The sequence below is a fragment of the Choloepus didactylus genome, chromosome 2, assembly GCF_015220235.1.
Source record: "Choloepus didactylus isolate mChoDid1 chromosome 2, mChoDid1.pri, whole genome shotgun sequence".
Taxonomy (NCBI): Eukaryota; Metazoa; Chordata; class Mammalia; order Pilosa; family Megalonychidae; genus Choloepus; species Choloepus didactylus.
In genome coordinates, this window is record NC_051308.1 from 173,042,119 (window position 1) to 173,060,369 (window position 18,251).

Consider the following 18,251-nt stretch of genomic DNA (forward strand, 5'->3'; position numbering starts at 1 on the left):
AGGAAGGAGTAGCAATAAACAAGATAAGACTGAACAAAGGTCTATGAATACTGAAACTTTATATAATTTTATATATATATATATATATATTTTGGATGCTGGGGTGTTGGAATGGGTGGAAGGAGGTAAATGACATGGTGGAACTGTAGTGTATAGCATCCCTTGGATTTGCTCTATAGCTGCTCATTGAATTGTACTTTGAAGGTATTCACCTTTCTGTATATACCTTATATTACATAATAAGGAAAGAACTGAAGTTGTGGAACTGTATCCCATAACAACTTTTGAAATTACCTATATGACTGCTTGTTGTACATGAAGAGATGACACCTTTCTGTGTGTGTATTATATTTTACAATAATGGAAATGACTGAAGTTTGGAACTGTAACCCATGACATTTTTTGAGATTTGCTAACTACTTGTGAAATCGTACGTTGAAAGTTATCACTGTTACATATATATATATGTTAAAGTTCACAATCAAAAAAATGGGAAAAAACAAAGTATCAAGTGTTGGATGTGGAGAAATAGGAATACTCATACATTGTTGGTGGGGATGTATAATGGTTTAGCCTCTGTAGAAAACAGTTGGCAATTCCTCAGAAAATTAAGTATAGAATTATCAAATGACCTGGCAATCCCACTTCTCTGTATGTATACCCAAAAGAATTGAAAGCAGGGACACAAAAAGATATTTGCACACTGATGTTCATAGTGGCTTGCAAATTTGCCCAAAGTGGAAGCAACCCAGTGTCCATCAACAGATGAATCTATAAACAAAATGTAGTATTTACATACAATGGAATATTATTTGTCTGTAAAAAGGAATGACATTCTCCTGAAAGCTACAACATGGATGAAACTTGAAGATATCATGTTGAGTCACAACATGACAAAAGGACAAATACTTGATGATCTCAGTTATAGGAAATAAGCAGAATATGCAGTCTTACAGTCAGAAATTAGAATAAAGGTTACCAGGGGCTGGAAAGGGTAGTTAATATTTCATTGGTGTGGAGTTTCTGTTTGGAGTGGTGGAAAAATTTTGGCAATGGATGACGGTGATGGAGGCACAACTTTGTGAATTTAATTAACACCACTGAATTGTAAATTTGAAAAGGGAAATTTTAGGCAGTATGTAAGTTACCATTAAAAAATCAAAGAATGTACAACAAAAAGAGTGAACCCTAATATAAACAGTGCTAAATTAATAGGATAATTATTATATTGTTTCATCAATTTAACACAATATGCAAATAGTAATAATAGGGAAAACTGTGTTTGTGACAAAGGGGTATATGGGAAGTCCATACTTTCTGCATGATTTCTCTGTAAACCTACAAATGCTCTAATTTAAAAAAAAAAAAAAAAGGGCAAATTCTCCAAAACTACCTTCACTTTTGACACCAACTGCAAATTTGGGGTGTTCCCAAAACCACCTTCATGTTTGATAATCCACTAAAAATACTCACAGAAATCACTGAAAGTTATTATACTCGCAAGTACGGTTTGTTACAGGGAAGGAATACAGATTTAAAGCAGCCAGGGAAGAAGCACATAGGGGAGCTTTAGGAAAAGTATCAAACACAGAGCTTCTGTTGTCCTCACCTTATGGAGTCAAGACATATTACTCTCATGATATCAATGTGTGACAAAATGCATGGAGTGTTACAACTTTGGAAGCTCTTTGAGCTTTGGTGTTCAGAGATTTTACTGGAGTTCCATTACATAGGCATGATTGATTGATTGATTGTCTATGTGGCTGATCTGAGTCTCCGAAACAACTGAAACCCTGTTACCCAAAGCCCCCTGTCTAAGTCACATTGTTAGTGTTTCTGGTTTATCCAGCTCCCATTCAAACACTAAACAGTATGGCATCCCCCATCCTAAATCACATTATTAGACTATTTATATGACCCAATGTTCCCAGGCAAACAAAGACATTCCTATCAGGCATACAAGTCCCAGGGTCCACAGTTGGAAGCTGAAGGCATAGGTCAGACCTTCTTTTTGGTAAGGCCAAGGTTTTTACTGAAATACTCCATAAATATGTGTTAGATAAATGAATGCTGCCTGGAACTCTATTCATCAGTTTACTGAAAGGACAACAAGGATTTGCTACTAAAAGTATTATATTAGTATTGCTACTTTTAATCAAGGCAGCAGTATTATCAATAAAATGCAGTTTACAGCTTTAGTGTACAGGCTTACCACTCTAAAAATGCTGATAATGTTTAAAAGTAACATGCGTATGGTACTATTCTAAGCTCTAGGCATCTGGATCATTATATGCAGAATTGGACTGGTTACACCAGGCTAACTCATAGACCTTTTCTACTTCTATAATTTCAAACAAAGAAGTGTGTTTTTATGTTGAAAGTCATTTGACCTAATTTAATTTAATTTAATTTAATTTATTGTCCAGAGTGAATAAAAGTAGATTTTGACTGGCTTTGAATGTGAAACACACACACACACATGCACACATAATAGAAAACAAATGAACAAAAACAGTATGTAGGTTGTTTTTCACATTTGTTTTGGGAATGGAAGTTATCTCAGTATGTTCACATCTCCTCAGTTTGTGTCTGATGTTTGCATTTGTTGCCGTGCTATTATTCAGCTTATGGAAATACACTCAGAACAAGGATAATGTTTTCTGTCATTTTCATTTTGATTAATATAATTCTCTCTCTCTGGTAATTTGTAGGTGTTATTTAGAAGATGGAGCTTCAAAGGGTGCCTGGCTGAACCGGTCAAGTATTATTTTTGCGGGAGGAGATAAGTGGTCAGTGGATCCTCGAGTTTCAATTTCAACATTGAATAAAAGGGACTACAGCCTCCAGATACAGAATGTAGATGTGACAGATGATGGCCCATACACGTGTTCTGTTCAGACTCAACATACACCGAGAACAATGCAAGTGCATCTAACTGTGCAAGGTATGCATTTCCATAACTGCTATATTGTGAAAGGCTGTGCTTACAAATGATCAATATTAGATTAAAATGACTATTACAGTGACTCAGAAGCAACTTATAATGTTGAAAGATATGTTGTCATTGATTTCAGAGATTTATGTTCATAGATTCCATTAAGTATAATGGCCATTACAGGCACACAAATCCCCACTTATCACAATCAAGAAATATCCATTAATGCCAAATTATGATATTTGTATATGATTCACTTTGTGTCTTTGTTTGAATCACCCATTCCATAAATCTTTGAGAAACCATCATGAATACATTACAATGTTAGAACTTGTTGGAATATGGATGGTAACTTTCAAAGTAATCCTCCAGCCTTCCAGCACTCTGTCTGAATCCCACTTCTGTTTACTTAATTCATGGCACAATACAATTTGCAAACTTCTAGAATTACTCTCTTTAAATATAATGTAATTGAAAAAAATTCATGCACAATGCTTTATTTTTTTATTTGCTTTCAATAGATCATAAATTATACTAGATAACCTACCATCTCCAACAAGCGAATCATCACATTATTTTAATCTCTTGCACAGTAAAACATGAGAGCCTATGCACCCCCAATACAAATACTTTTCAATAAAATTGCAATCATATTACCAAGAGATTGGAGAATGTACAGTTTTGCCCTTTTACACTATTTCCTTGTGCTTTCTAGATTAATTATGTGGTGCTTGTACAGAAATATGCTCTGTGGAACTCAAAATGACATTGTAGGATTTCAAAGTAAAATTAATAACAAATTATGTGATAAAGTATTGCCATTGTATGCATATTTTATTCCTAGGAGGAAAGCTGAGTAAGCAGTTGGTTAGTTGTTCTATCTCTGAGTTTACCCTTTAATAAATCAAGCCTAAGCATTAATTTGGGTGCATGGCTTAAGTCTTGAAAATATAGTTAATCTATAAATTTATTAATTGATCTTTCTTTCCTTACTCAAAGACAAATCTGAATTCAAGTACAGCCTCATTTATTAGTAAATACTTTTACTTTGTGATAGGGTTAAACTTTTTAATTAAAAAAATTAACTTTTAGGGGGAAAGTATAAATTGAAGAATAAATCAATGAATTTCCTCAATGTCTTTCTTATTAAAGACCATTACAGACTCTGGAGAAGTTCATTATTTAAAAGTGGCATACTAGATTACTATGAAATTTTCCAGTAGTCCATGTTTATTCAGAGATCATCCAGGTAGGATTTTGTCCAGTTTCAAAAACTGATATGAGATTACAAGATTTAAAAAAAATACTTTTCTTCTGTTAGCCAAGCCTAATCCTGTTTTCCTGTTCAGTTCTGTGCTCTTTGACTTGGGTTTCTAGCTCAAAGACCACAAAAGATTTTTGATATATGAGAAAAAGTATACTTGGGCAGTAATATATTTGAATCACTTGAAATATAGACATTTTGCTTCTTATAGCTTTGGATGATAAATTTCTGAAAACTAAATGTATCCCTTTTTTTGTCCACTCTCTTGTTCCATATTTGGACCATAATTTAAAAACAGATCATGGATATATAGGCCTTTCCCAGACACATGTTTAATTCCCATAGGATTTATAACCTTTTATTACTTAAATGGTTTATTGCTGTTCACATTTTTAAAAAATGTTATATACCTAACTGCCACATCTTTTTGCTGGCCATTTGATGATGATGATTTTTTTGTGCAGTTAAGAGTGCACCTATTGGATACTTTGTCAGTATAATATCTTGTTTCTATAGAAAAAGGAAATTCATTGTAGCGTTTTGAAAGTATGTGGTTGGATCAAATTAAAAACTAACAATTTTACAGTATTTATGAAAGTAATTACTTATTAGAATTTGATTGACATGTGAGCAGTTTTCCAATTACATTAATAAAGTTCAGGGAATACATTAATAGGCTTGTCAGTCAATTCAAGAACTAAATAAATGTCATAAAAAGTCAACCCCACTTAAGTTACATTTTCTCTCAATGACAAAAATAAACTGATGTGCACACCTCTTCAGTCTCTAAGTTTTTTTAGGTTGTCAGATGCTCAGGTATATCTCAGTAGTTGTGAAGTGTATGTTCTTTGACTAACAATTTGTCAAGGCTTTATTCAGTTTATTGTCAAGATAAAGAAAGTTAGCAATTGAAGAAATACTGTATTCATCACTGATGTCAAATAAATATTGGCTGGTAAAAACAAAGCTCATTTAAATTGTAGCAATGATGTACTCAGGGGAACTTTTCTTTTTTTAAAGCATTTTAGAGAGGGGATAATAAAGGGGACCTCTTTCCAACCCAGACACTATGCACGGGAAATTAGTTGATGCTATTGATTTCTTAGAACTGTTAATATTAATTAAGGGAGCAATGGGGAAACAAACCTGGTGAAGAAGTCAGAAAACTTGGGTTCCAATCCTGATTTACCCTGCAAAATGGACTATTACCTAACCTCTCCCAACTACGGTATTCTCATCTGAGAAAGGAGGAATCAGATCAACTGATCTTTAAGGTTTATTCGGAGAACAAAAAAAAATGACAAAACAAATCTGCTGATCACTTACTTTTAATTTGAAAAGAAATAACGTATTATGAAATTGAAAATAACAATTACCTAAAACTTGTATTGATCACCATGTAAATTTTACTCAGTGGCCCCTAATGCAAGTGTTTATTGTGCAAATATGTTCTATTTCTCTTCATGCCTTTCTTTCACCAGCTGAGTTGAACAATGTAGGTACTCATGGAATTTTAAGACTGTTATGATTTGGAGTTTTGCTTCAAGGGGGTAGAAATTGCCTAACAGACTTAATAAGAAATGCATTTTTTCATTACCTATATATAATCTGGTGCTGAGAAATCAAGTTAGCTAATTGTTCATGTTTCAAATCCTCTGGTGCCATATTTGCTAAAAGCAATCTTCCTTGTTCATGAGTATAAAAATGTATGAGGCTGGAGGGCATCTATGAAGCCACAGCTCCTCTTACAGTACCATGATGACAGAAAAGATGAAATGTAAATTCTGTCCACTCAAATATATGACAAGGATGTTTCTACTTTGAGTTTTCCATAGTGATTGAAATCTAGATTGTATATAGCACAAAACTGACAAACACAGATGTTGTATAGTAAATAAAAATATATGAAATGTTTATCACAGAACTTCGCGCTTTCAGAGAGAAAGTCTAGGTTTTCTCTAGAAAAGTAGGAGGAGATTTGATTACACATAATTCTAAGCCCAAAATAACATCTCCAGGGTATTTAATTTCTCCATCTGACTTCCCAGGGTATATCACTTACCTAGGGAATTTGTAGTAAGTGGGTGGCACACTATACAGAGCCTTCTTCAAGGATGGCCTTCCTTCTCCAGCTGCTGGAGTGCCATCAGCAGACAAACTTTAGTGGTAAGCCCTTTTGAAGATTACCTCAGCTACAGAGGGCCTCCTTGCCCAAGGTCAAGCCCTTCCCAGGGTAGCCAATATCTAATAGCTGATTAAGGCAGGAAGTGTAAAGTTGCCTCCTTTTCAGCTCAACGTGGGATATCTCTGTTGGGACATTTTTTCTCTAGAGCTCCCCTCATCGAGTTGGCTGCAGCTGTGGTCCAGCCTGAACTGCAGATCAGCTTCTGTCTCTTTTCAGTCCTTCCCTTACCTATCCCTTCCACAGAGGTTGATCACAAGGGCTCTCCCTCTTAAGCATTCTGCACTCTAAAACCTGTCTTGTTTCAGAGTCTGCTTCCCAAAGATCTGAAACTGTGATAATGTTAGATCCTTGCTTCTGGCCTAGTCATTGTTTTGAGAAAGACTTTGTAATGTGGAAAGACAAAGCTTTCAACCACTATTTATAATTAACACTCTATTTTATGTTAGGAACGATTTAAGGTGGCATATAAAGAATTATTCAGTATATTCAGTATACTAAGATAAATAGAAGAAATAGGAGGATGCAGTCAGAGGTGAGGCCATAAAATTTGTGTCATGATCTCTAAATACTTTTAGAAACTGACAAAAAAATAATTCTAAGATTTCCTGCAGCCAATACAGAGAGGGAATCCAATAAGTTATTCATTTCATTATTTATAAGCCTAAAACATTTATTTCTCTCAGTACCCTGATCCTGTTACTTAGAATGGAGAATCACTTCTGCTGTGAGTCATTGTATAGAATCCCTGTGAGATATAAAAGACATCTTCAGCAACAACGGCAGAGTACATTCGTAGGATAGTTTCTTGTAGCACCTCTCAATATAAGCTGAAATGAAGGAAAGGAAAAAAAAAATTAAACATCTAAAAATAAATTCAACAAGATACAGGTTTAATAACAGATACAGAGCTTTTTGATTATCTCTTTAATCTATTAATAAATTGTAGAACTTATATTTCTTGTGACAAACCTTCAAAAACACTATTTCTCTCAGTGGGTCTTTGAATAAGAATTGAGGTGCAGATAATTTTAAATTATGTTTAGATATACATGTCTGGAGAGCCATTATTCTATGTGTCCACAAGTATAGAGCCATAATCTTTAAAGACCACCACATCCTAATCTAATGTTAACATCTTTTTAATGAATGTAGAACCTTGACAAGGCACACATACACTTGATAAGTGAAAAAGATGATGACTTGCTGATGGAGTTACTGCCAGTAAATCTAGGGAGAATGTCTCCCAAAAGTGACCTTAGTTTTCAAATATGTAATTTAATCTTCTTCATAGTGTTAAGTAGATAAGACAAATTTTTACCAACACCTTATTTTGATGATAAATACATACCATCTGCTTGTAAGAAAATGTTTATCATTTACTCTCTAAAATTAGGTGAGAAATTGATATTAAATATTTGTTAGAAGTTACTTGGATAGGGATATACATACTCATTCCCATTCCCTCTCCAGGAATTCCTACCTGTATATCCCAAGTCACATTATGGTGCAGATTCAATGGGAGAGAGAATAAACAGAGCTTGGAGAGCTTAATCAATATTAACTACTGATCATAGTTTCAAAGACCAATTAAAGTCCAATAAATGATGCAAATAACGTTGTGTTTGTCCTTACATATTTTCCCCATGATGGAATCCTAGAAACACAGGGACCATGCTGAAAAACACCCAATTCTTCCGTTTCTGTTGGTCTAAAATATCCAGATTTGTAATTTATGAAGACAACATTTTGGAAGCATTTTTGAAGAAATACCTCATCGCTGAATAGGAATATCATTGAAGTAAAATTGATAATTGGTCTTTAAAATACTATTCATATACTCTAGATACAACGAAGTAGACTAAACTTGTTGATTTGGGAAAAAAAAAATGGAGGAAGAGGAGAAGAAGAAGGAGGAGGGAAGAAGAAGTAGGAGTAGGAGGGGAAAAGCTAATAAGCCCGTCATTAGTAGCTTTCTGAAAAGCTCTGTAGGAAGAAAATATTCCTCAAAGTACTTTATTTAATGAGAAATATTTAATCACTTGAAATATATGAGGTAATATTATTGAGGTTTAGGAAGAGAATAGTTAGTATCTAGAGAGTTCAAAACATGTATGTCTAATTTGTACAACTTGGGAATAGTAAATCTTCTAGGTGTCATTTGAGATCTGGATTTCAGCAAGATTATCCCCTACAAATATATCTTCTTAGACAGATTTTGGCCCACCCATCTGGACTTATGTCTGGTAAGCTTTTTTAAGTATTACATAGTAATTAAAAATAAATAAACTTCTCAGATGAGCATTTTCAGCTTTTTTTTTTTTTTAATAGAATCCAACCTGGCTGCTATTGCCATGGTTATGTGGCAGTGTGTATCAGACCAATTTCTAAGAAACCATTATCTCACTTATATCTATAAGTATATTGAAATTGATTAGAGTATTATTGATTTAGCTACTAGAGTCCATCAAGCATGAGGTTAGTTGAGCTCATTTGAATACTGGCTTTTCTTCCAGAGTACATATTTGTTTTTCTTTTCTTTTCTTAAATTCTTTCTTTTTCTTTCTTTCTTTCTCTTTCTTTCTTTCTTTCTTTTCTGATCTGTAGAGCAGGATGTTGCCATTAATTTTCTGTGATTGAGATAAAAGAAGTGGCAAAAGGAAAAAGTAGATTTTAATGCACAGTTTTTTTTCTTTTCAAAAGGATTTCCTCCATAAGTGCAGTGATCATATTTTCAGAACCAAAAGTTAATAAATTATATTTTATATATTTTCTAGTATATGATCTGATATTAGAAAAATATTGTAGATCACAATTATACTAAAATCTAGAATGTGCTTCTTACTGCACACAGAGGGAATATGTTGATGGTATTTTCTTATAGACTCTCATATGTATCATTTGTCGGTAACAGAGATAGGAGAAACTGAGAAAGAAGAAGCAAAATAATCTTGATAGATATTACATTCTAAAAACTCATAGGCAGAAGTGAGTTTTTTGCACCTTTAGACCTTTGCACACTGTTGGCTTCCGTCTGAGTCATCCCTTCTTACTATAGAAGGAACTTTCATAAGAAACTACTGCTGAGCTCTGTGAACTGGTATCAGTAAGGGGAACAATTCTGGAATTTATATAAGTATCTTTGCTAAGTAAGGAATTGTGCCAGAGATGGACATTCTACTTCGTTGCCTCCTATCTAGTCATAAATTAGATGTTTTTTTGAGGGGTGGTGGGAGAGGGGCAGAGAAATCAAATAATTGTCTAGTATGTGGTCAGTATTGATGAGGAGCAATTCTACCCTATTTTATCCTTCTTTTTATGTTTTAAGTTTCAAATCACGTTGGCAAGAATAAAAGAAAAGGAATAGCTGGGGAGAGGGTGTGTAAGAGGACCATGATGTATCATCATTTTGAGACTGAGTAAAACAGTATTTCTTTTTTCTGGTAACATACAGTACACAATGCAATTTGAAAATATTTCAAAATAATCAACCCATTAAGCAATGTTACCATTTTGGAAGTCCCTTCCATGATTAATGGATATTTATTCTAGCTCCAGAAACACATAGTTTGATAAGTAACTCAAAGCTCAGACCGAACACATTTTCATTTTCACTCAGTAATTCTGAATTTTATCTTGTATATTGCCTTGCAGAATAGTTAAATGCATGGCCTGTCTTGGACAATCTTTATTTTTCCCTAAAAACAAAGAAAATAAATATGTACGTAATATATGTCAGCCCTCGATGCAATGTACACTATCATTATGAAAATCTTTCTATAAATAAAAGATTACAAAGCTCTAGCTAGCCCACTTATTTTGAGTAACCCTGCAAATACAATCCAACTCTGGTGAAATAATTTGTCTTCTCCATGGAAGTCATCATAATGGGATTTGATCTATGTAACAATGCTGTTTTCTTTTCCAAGTCATGTGTATGACTGAGATATTACTATGGGTACAATTAGGATTTTGCTGTTTTCATTAACTAAATCCTAAATGACCACATCCTTTAGAACCTTTATTTAGAGCAAAGATAAAAATTTAGCAAATGAAAAAATTTGAATCTGCTAATGGTAGTATATGTTTAACAATTTGCAGCAGGATGATAAGAATTGATGTGTATTGCCAAGAGGAAAATGGGCACAACTAAAACTAGTAGCAAAGCTCAGTTTGGTAAGCAGAATAACTCTATATCCTGATGTCTCTTTGGCTAGTGACCTAGCAAAGGCAGTATAGAGTCTCAGGAAAGGTGTCCCGTGCATGCACCTGCCCTAAGCTGGTAGTGCTTTCTAATCTGCATTAGTAAGTTTACATCTAGACCACTGGTTCTCAAACAATCTGTGGTCATGCATCCATTTGAAAATCTGAGGAAACCTGTAGATGCTTTCTCCTCTACTGTGGAGTTCAAACAAGAACCACAGTGAACTCCTTATGGGTGAAGAATGGGTCTTAATCCTTTCTGATTCACAAACATCCAGGACAGTGGCTGATGATGCTAGGGACTCAATAAAAATTTATCGATTGCATACATATAAAGTTCTTTTTCCCTGGCTTCATGCCAATCACTTTACTTAAGCCATGACTTAATGCATTGATTCTATCTTTAGGGCATAACACCAGGAATGCTGACAGAACAAGAAAAATTTTAAATTAAAAGGATTAGTTGGCATTCATGACTTAGGTCACTTGTTTTCATTGTAGATTATAGTATCCTTACCCCTCACTAATCCTCATGTTTTCACAAATGCAGAATAGTGCTTGTATATTGTAGTGAAAAATAATAAATGGGATAGCAGCATTTTACAAAAAATAATTATTTTTCTCTTAGCAAATTAATTTGATAAAAATATTCTTATGGAACCAAGCTAACTTCAAAAATTACAGCCAAGGGTTTCTAAAGCCAAAGTAATAGGTTAAAAAGGGCAAACAAATACATCAGTAAAATTTTCTCTTAAATTTTTCAATCATTTTTATAGGTTTTTGATTTGATCAACTTTCCAGTGGGTAGATGGATACTCTTTAAAATGGGATATTGAAGACTTGAGGTGAAACAGATTTGGTAGGGAAAATCAAGGGCTATTGCCTGTTCAGATTTTGGCAAGACATGTATATTGCCATTCTCTCTAAATATGACACTATCAGTAAAATGTGGCCCATTTTATATGAGCATCAAGGATTAATTCACTTTAAGTCAATAAATACTTGAGCAGTCCCACTTTAATTCAACTGCTGTATGCAAATAACTTTGCTAAAAGTTACGCATGTGATTCCCTCTGTAGTAGGGAGTAAAAATTCCCACCAAAGATGTACACATCTAATCAATGGAACCTGTGAGTATGTTAGGTTAACTGGCTAAAAGGAATTAAGGTTGCTAATTAACCAAACTTAATTATCCTGGATTATTCAGTATGCCTGATAAAATCTCAAGGGTCCTTAAAAGAGGAGCGGGTGGTGGAAAAAAAGAGTCAGAAGATGTGACTGTGGAAGATGATCGGAGTGATGCAATTTAAGGACATAACCTGTCACCTGCCACCATGCTGGTTTTAAAGATGGAAGAAAGGGATCATGAGCCAAGAAATGGGGGCAGATTCTAGAAGCTGGAAGAGACAAGGAAACAAATTATCCTCTAGAGATTCCTGATGGGAACATAGCCCTGCTGGCACCTCCATTTTAGCTATAAGACTTATGTTGGACATCCAGCATACAGAACTATAAGATAATAGTTTATGTTGTTTTAAGCCACTAAATTTGTGATAATTTGTTATGGCAGCAAATAGGAAACTAATATACCCCTCCTCCCCACACATACTCAGAAATAAAGATAACTTCATCTTCATATAAAACAAATTTTCTCAGTCTTGGCACATTTCATATTTTGGGTCATATAATTATTTTTGTGTGTGAGGGTCAGGGGATGTCCTGTGCATTGTAAGATGTTTAGAAGTACCCTCAGCATCTACACATTAGACATCTGTATGTGCACTGCCCCTCCCAGACTGTGACTTTGAAAAATGGTTCTTGACATTGCCAAATATCCACTAGGGTCAAAATCACCTCAGTTGAGGACTACTGATCTAATAGGACAGACAAATACTTTCATTCTTTCATGCATTGCAAGTTGTGACACACTCCATGAGGGAACGATCTTATCTTTCTCATTGCTCTATCCTTAGTGATGAGAACCGTGGCTGGAACATAATAAGGGCTGAAATAAATTCTGTCATTTAGTGAGTGATGGAATAAATGAATGAAGTGCTTTAGGAGCACAAGCCAGACAAGGGCCAGAGGAAGTTCCTCTGAATTGTTTGCCTCATTCTATAGTAGTTTGAGCTGTCAATTATTTATCCTTTTAAAACTAGTTAAGACCAGTGTTATTCTAAGCAGTTTACTGTGGCCTGGGCCTTAGACTTACCTCAGGTGCAATCCAGCTCTGATATTTACGAAATGTATGAACTTGGTTAACTATCTCTATCTCTTTAAGACCCACCTTCCTCCACAGAGAAGTAAAAAGTCACACCCAACCCTCTAGTGTGCAGTGAAAACTTAAAAAAAAAACAAAACAGTTATGTATATAAGACATTTCCTGAAGTGTTCAATGCATTATATTTGCCTTCTTTTTCCAAGCAGCTAATAAGTTTAGAATAATAATGTTTCTCTTTGAAATAAGACATAACTGAGATTGTTCTTCTTAATTTCAAGTGATTCTTATTTGAGTATATATACAATAAAGTTATTCTATGAAATGTTAGTAAAATTAATTTACTCTTTCTTCCTGAAGAGAAATTCCATGTGTAAAATATGTAATAAATTTATACAGTTTTTGAGGTTTTGAGCTATAATACTTGAAAATTATTCTACATATTTATGAAAACTAATTGCTGCCTAAAATTATGGAAAATACATTGTGGCAATGACTTCTGCCTTTTTGAGCTCAGAGTCATTCTCTGTCCCTCCCCTGCTATGCTCTGTATCATGGGGTTGGCTGATCCCCACAGGTGAGTTTTCCAGACTGCTGTGTTTTCTTATTTCTTATTTCTGGGTTCACCCAATAGGAGACACTGAAAGAAACTGGGGACAAGAGGAAGGGAGAAGTAAGGCTATTTCCCTCTTTCTTATTGCTACAGACAGTGTCTTCTGCAAGGTTTGTTTCTTCCTTGACTCCAGATTTTGGGAGGTAACCCATCCTGCCAGAATTCACACCAGGCAGCCCCATGCTGTAAATCTAGCTCCTGATAAACAGTCCCAGCTTCTGTGATCTGATGATGCTACCCACTCTTAGCAATATTACTGGTTTCTTATTATAAATCTCTGGTTTGCCTCATCTTCACATTGTTTGGCCTTAGCCCTTTATCACCTGCATAAAAGAAAATGCACTGTACCCCCTTTATCAAAATTCCTAATTTGGTTTCTATTTTCCTGACTGAATCCTTAAAGATGGGAATCTTTTCCCTAAAACTTCATGTCTTTACTATTTGTAAATACTCTTGAGAAGCATGTTTTCAGCTGTATCCTCTATATAGGTAACCATTTTCTATAATGATACTTACCTCTTTATCCTTCTAGAAAAAATATATATTTCATTTAAGGGTATAAAAAATTTAATAAAAAAGTTTTAAATTAATTACACATATGTTGGCATCTCAGATTTACTTAACTAATTATCAGAAAGTAAGACAAATTATGGGGGAAAGCTAAAAGTATGCATAATTATTAAATGCTGGCATTTATGTGAGCCTTGGGCTTCTGTTTATTAGCTTTTGGGGTGCAATTATCATTAACATTTCAGTTGCATCTCTAATGAATATTAGAGCTACAATTACACAATTGCTTGAGTGAAAATGACAGTCTTTTATTATCCACACTAACTGCAACTTTAAGAAAAATAACCCAGAGAGAGGCTGTGGAGCTGCAGTTGTATATTTACTCTGGGAGCTAGGAGTTTCCCACCAATATTTTGGACCTCGATTTTTACAGGTGCCCCTGTGCCTTTCAGGGAAACAAGTGAAGAACAATTTGAGTTTCTTCTGCAATTAACCAGTTATCTGAGTTTGGCCACTAATTCTACTGCCACCTAGGAACATTATTTGAGCATTTGCCCTGTGCTAAGGATCATTCTAGGTGTTAGGAAACAAAGACGGAAAAATAAAAATTAGCCCTCCTCTTGAAGGAACTTACAAATCAGTGGGAAACTATTAACATGAAGACAAAGGAGTACTAAAGTTAGATAAGGAGTAGGACATGTATATGCAGGGTATATAAGGAAAGAGTGGTCATTTTTTTCTGGAGGATCATAACCAAATTCTAAGGTGAAGCAATTAGTTGGGAGAGGGGCTTCTGGTTTGATTGCAAGGCAGGAAGTGATGCTTAGTTATAGCAACCTATTTAGAATCACTCTTAGTATACATAAGAAATCATTCAGAGGTGAATGAGAAACTACTTCAAGACAACCTAAGTGCTGAGAAAGCAGTTAGACATATGATGCAATGCTGTCTTGTTCCATAAAGTGGAATGAGGTTTAGGTGAGTTTAAGGAATGCTATGGGAAACAGGACCAGTGCCACAGATTGGAGGAATGCTTCTGTGAGAGCATTGCCATAAGACATTCTTTAGAAGTGGTGTTGGCAAAGGGATGCTGAAATATTCAGCTTCTGAGAGATCAAGATGCTGTTGGAGGTTGTTTGAGCATCTGAGAAAGCAATGGGACTCTGGGGGAACAGCTGTAGGAGGCTGTAATTGCTGGGCGCGACTGCTGACTGGAATCATTCATTGCTGAGAGGAGCAGCTGCAGAGAGCTTAAGCAGGCACCCTGGGGAGACACGGCTGGGAGCTTCTACAGATTAAGAAGATGCCAAGGAAAGCAGCAGCTATGAGTGCCATCGTACAGAGACTTTAGAGTTATCCATCCAGCTCCACCATCACTGCCATTGATGAGGGTTAAAACATAGGCTACCTTTATAAAGAAATGGTGGAAGAAAATTTTGCTAGGATAGGTTTGAGATTTTTAGATAACAAATTTCCTCAAACTCTTAACACAGGCTTCTTTGACAAGTTGTTTGTTTGTTTGGGGGAGGGAATATTTATACCTTAAAAAATAGCTGTTATATTGACCAAAACAAGGCCACTTGACTTTATAACAGGAATTCTTTCTTTAACTATGGTCCACAAAACCCATGACATTATATGTAAATTTGGTATGTTTTGATATCTTTCCCTGCAAAAGAGACTGTAATTTTCCATTGTGTCCTCAAAATACCTCACAATAAAATAGATTACAATAAAATAGATTAAGACCTTTGGCCTTAAGAAGTGAGTACCAATGGAGGAACTTGGTAGCATATCTCAACAACTTATCTACAAAAGGCACTGTTGTTTGATGAATTTATGTAATCATATTGATCTCTGCCTAGCATTACAAGGAGGCTGTCCTCTTGAAATATCGAGTGGGATAATATTTCTTGTGATATTGGTAATTAATGCTGCATATTTTTTAACTAGCTTGGGCTCAGTTACAGAGTAAAATGGTGGCAGACTAAGAGAGCTTTCATTTGGGTGTAACAATATGATGGTGTAAACACTTGAGAAAGAAAATCCCCTTGCAAAACTATTTTGATGGTCCATGCTTGAATAAGGATGTGAGAATTAGTGTAGGAACTGAAATGGAAGGAAGAGTGTGGAGGTAGAAGAGATGTTTAACCTGTGAATATGAACATTTTGGTTCTTTTAATATGGTATGTTTAGCAATAAATTTGTTTTGTTTAAGTATAATGTTGCTGATTTCTTTCAAAATCACTCCCATCTGGAAAAATTCCATGTATTAAGCCATGTGGAAGTCAGTTACCCTGGCCTAACAGATACGTCATTGCTATGTGTTTTAATAGATAAACTTGACTTTCAAACTTTGCCTATTGTACAATTTGCTGTGTGCAAACAATGGAGTGGAGTGAAGTGAATCAGGCTTTGAGTATCTTAGTGAGTTAGGGTTTGAGTGAACAAGAATATGTCAGAATAACAATCCAAAGGAGAAAACTCAATTTTTTTAGGCTCAGTATTCTCAATATTTTTTGGTGAAGCATACAAACACATAGACTCTTTTAAAAAGAGCAATCTTAACAGAAAAGTTACATGTACTTTTCAAAGTAACATAAATTTACACTTGAAGCTTCTGACCTCCTAAATACTCCTGGAAATAGTTACTTTACGTCTGCTCTAGACAAATAAAACATTCTCTCAAAGGTGTTTATTTAGCTAATGAAGCAGCTTGCAGAGCATTTGAACAATTCTTTGAAGGCAGAAAGTATTCTATGGCCCATCCGTCTCTTGTGAATAATTTTCAGCTTTGCACACCTTGGACTGATTTTCCCATCTCCGAAGGAGATGCTTCCCCACTTTCTGAGACTTGGCATGTGATTGGGATTACTGCAAGGCTTTTGAGCTTGCAGTTCACACAACCTACTTGTCTTTGACAGTATGATGTGTTCTTTTTTAACTTCACAGAACACAGCAGTGAGGTCTTCCTTAAAGGCAACCTAACTCAATCTGTACTTTCTGAAGTGTGGTTTGTTATCCAATTTGGCTGCTGCCAAAAAAATGAAATAACTTACTTTTTTTCATTTGCATGTGGTTAAAAAACTGGTATGCTTTATCAAGATCAAAGAGAGGGGACATATGAATCCCTGGAACCTTTGAATTCTCAGCAATTTCTTAACATACTTCAGGCTTAAAATAGGGAGTTAATAAAATAGGAAGAACTATATATTTCAGAAGGAAAATTGTCATCTTTTTTTTTTCCCTCAAGATAAGCAAAGGGATCAGACTTCTGGTTCATCACCTTCGGAAAGAATAGGGTTATTTGTTATACTTCTTATTTAAGTGTTGTATTACTATTCAAAGATAACTAAATATACCAGTCTGATTTAATATGCTCCATAATTTTTTCAGTTCTCCCCTTGTCCCACTGAAGTACTTAACATTCCATATCATTACCATAAAGTGATATTTATGAGTAGCCAAAGGCATCACTGTGCCAAGTGTGGTCTCAGTCCTTTCTGATACCTTATTACATAAAATCAGGAATATTTACACATATAGAAGTATAGAAGGCACAGGCATATGCATGAAACATTGAGAAGAAAATGTTATACTGACCTCTCCTTTTCTGTTTCCAAGACTGCTTTAGTTAATCAAATAATCAGAAGTCACCTGTTACATCAAGCCTAATGGACCCCTTTTGCTTTGACCCGAAATGAAAACATTTCTGATGGTTTAGTTAAACACTAGGCTCACCATTTGGAAATAGAACATCTAATGAAATACTGTGTATTAGAATTAAATTAGAATTAGAATACTGTGTATTAGAATTAATTAGAATTAGAATACTGTGTATTTGGAATTGAAACTTTTCTGGGGTTTGGTATTTCAACCTGATGATTTTACAGGCATTCTTTACGTTTTCCATGATTCATGATGAATGGGCATATTTTAAAGATCTTTCTACCATCTGAAACTTCCAAACCAAATTATCTGTTGCTTACTATCTTGGTTTTCAGGCTGTTAAGACAAATGCCATGCAATGGGCTTGTCTTAACAACAGGGATTTATTGGTTCATGGTTCCAGAGGCTAGAAGGCTGGCTTGTTTCTTCCTGGGGTCAGTAGCATTTTGGTTGGCTAGCAAACTTTTGGTTCCTTGGCTTTCCCATCATGTGGCTATCTATATCCGCTCTTTTCTCTGCCAGGCTCCATTGACTACTGGTTTCAAGGCATTCTCTTTAGAAGGTCTCCAGTAATAAGATTAAGGCCCACACTGGTTCTGTTGGCCATTCATTAACTAAGATGACATCTTCAAAATGTCCTATTTACAATGGGTTCAC

General features: G+C 35.0%; 1 protein-coding gene across 2 annotated transcripts in view; it reads left to right on the forward strand.

Moving 5' to 3' along the window:
- Positions 1-18,251, forward strand: part of NEGR1 (neuronal growth regulator 1) — a 904,198-nt gene that overhangs the window by 368,332 nt on the left and 517,615 nt on the right. For both annotated transcript variants that reach the window (XM_037826916.1, XM_037826917.1), the window contains exon 2: positions 2,712-2,944. In XM_037826916.1, the coding sequence (XP_037682844.1) occupies positions 2,712-2,944 (233 nt within the window). The remainder of the gene's footprint in view (positions 1-2,711; positions 2,945-18,251) is intronic.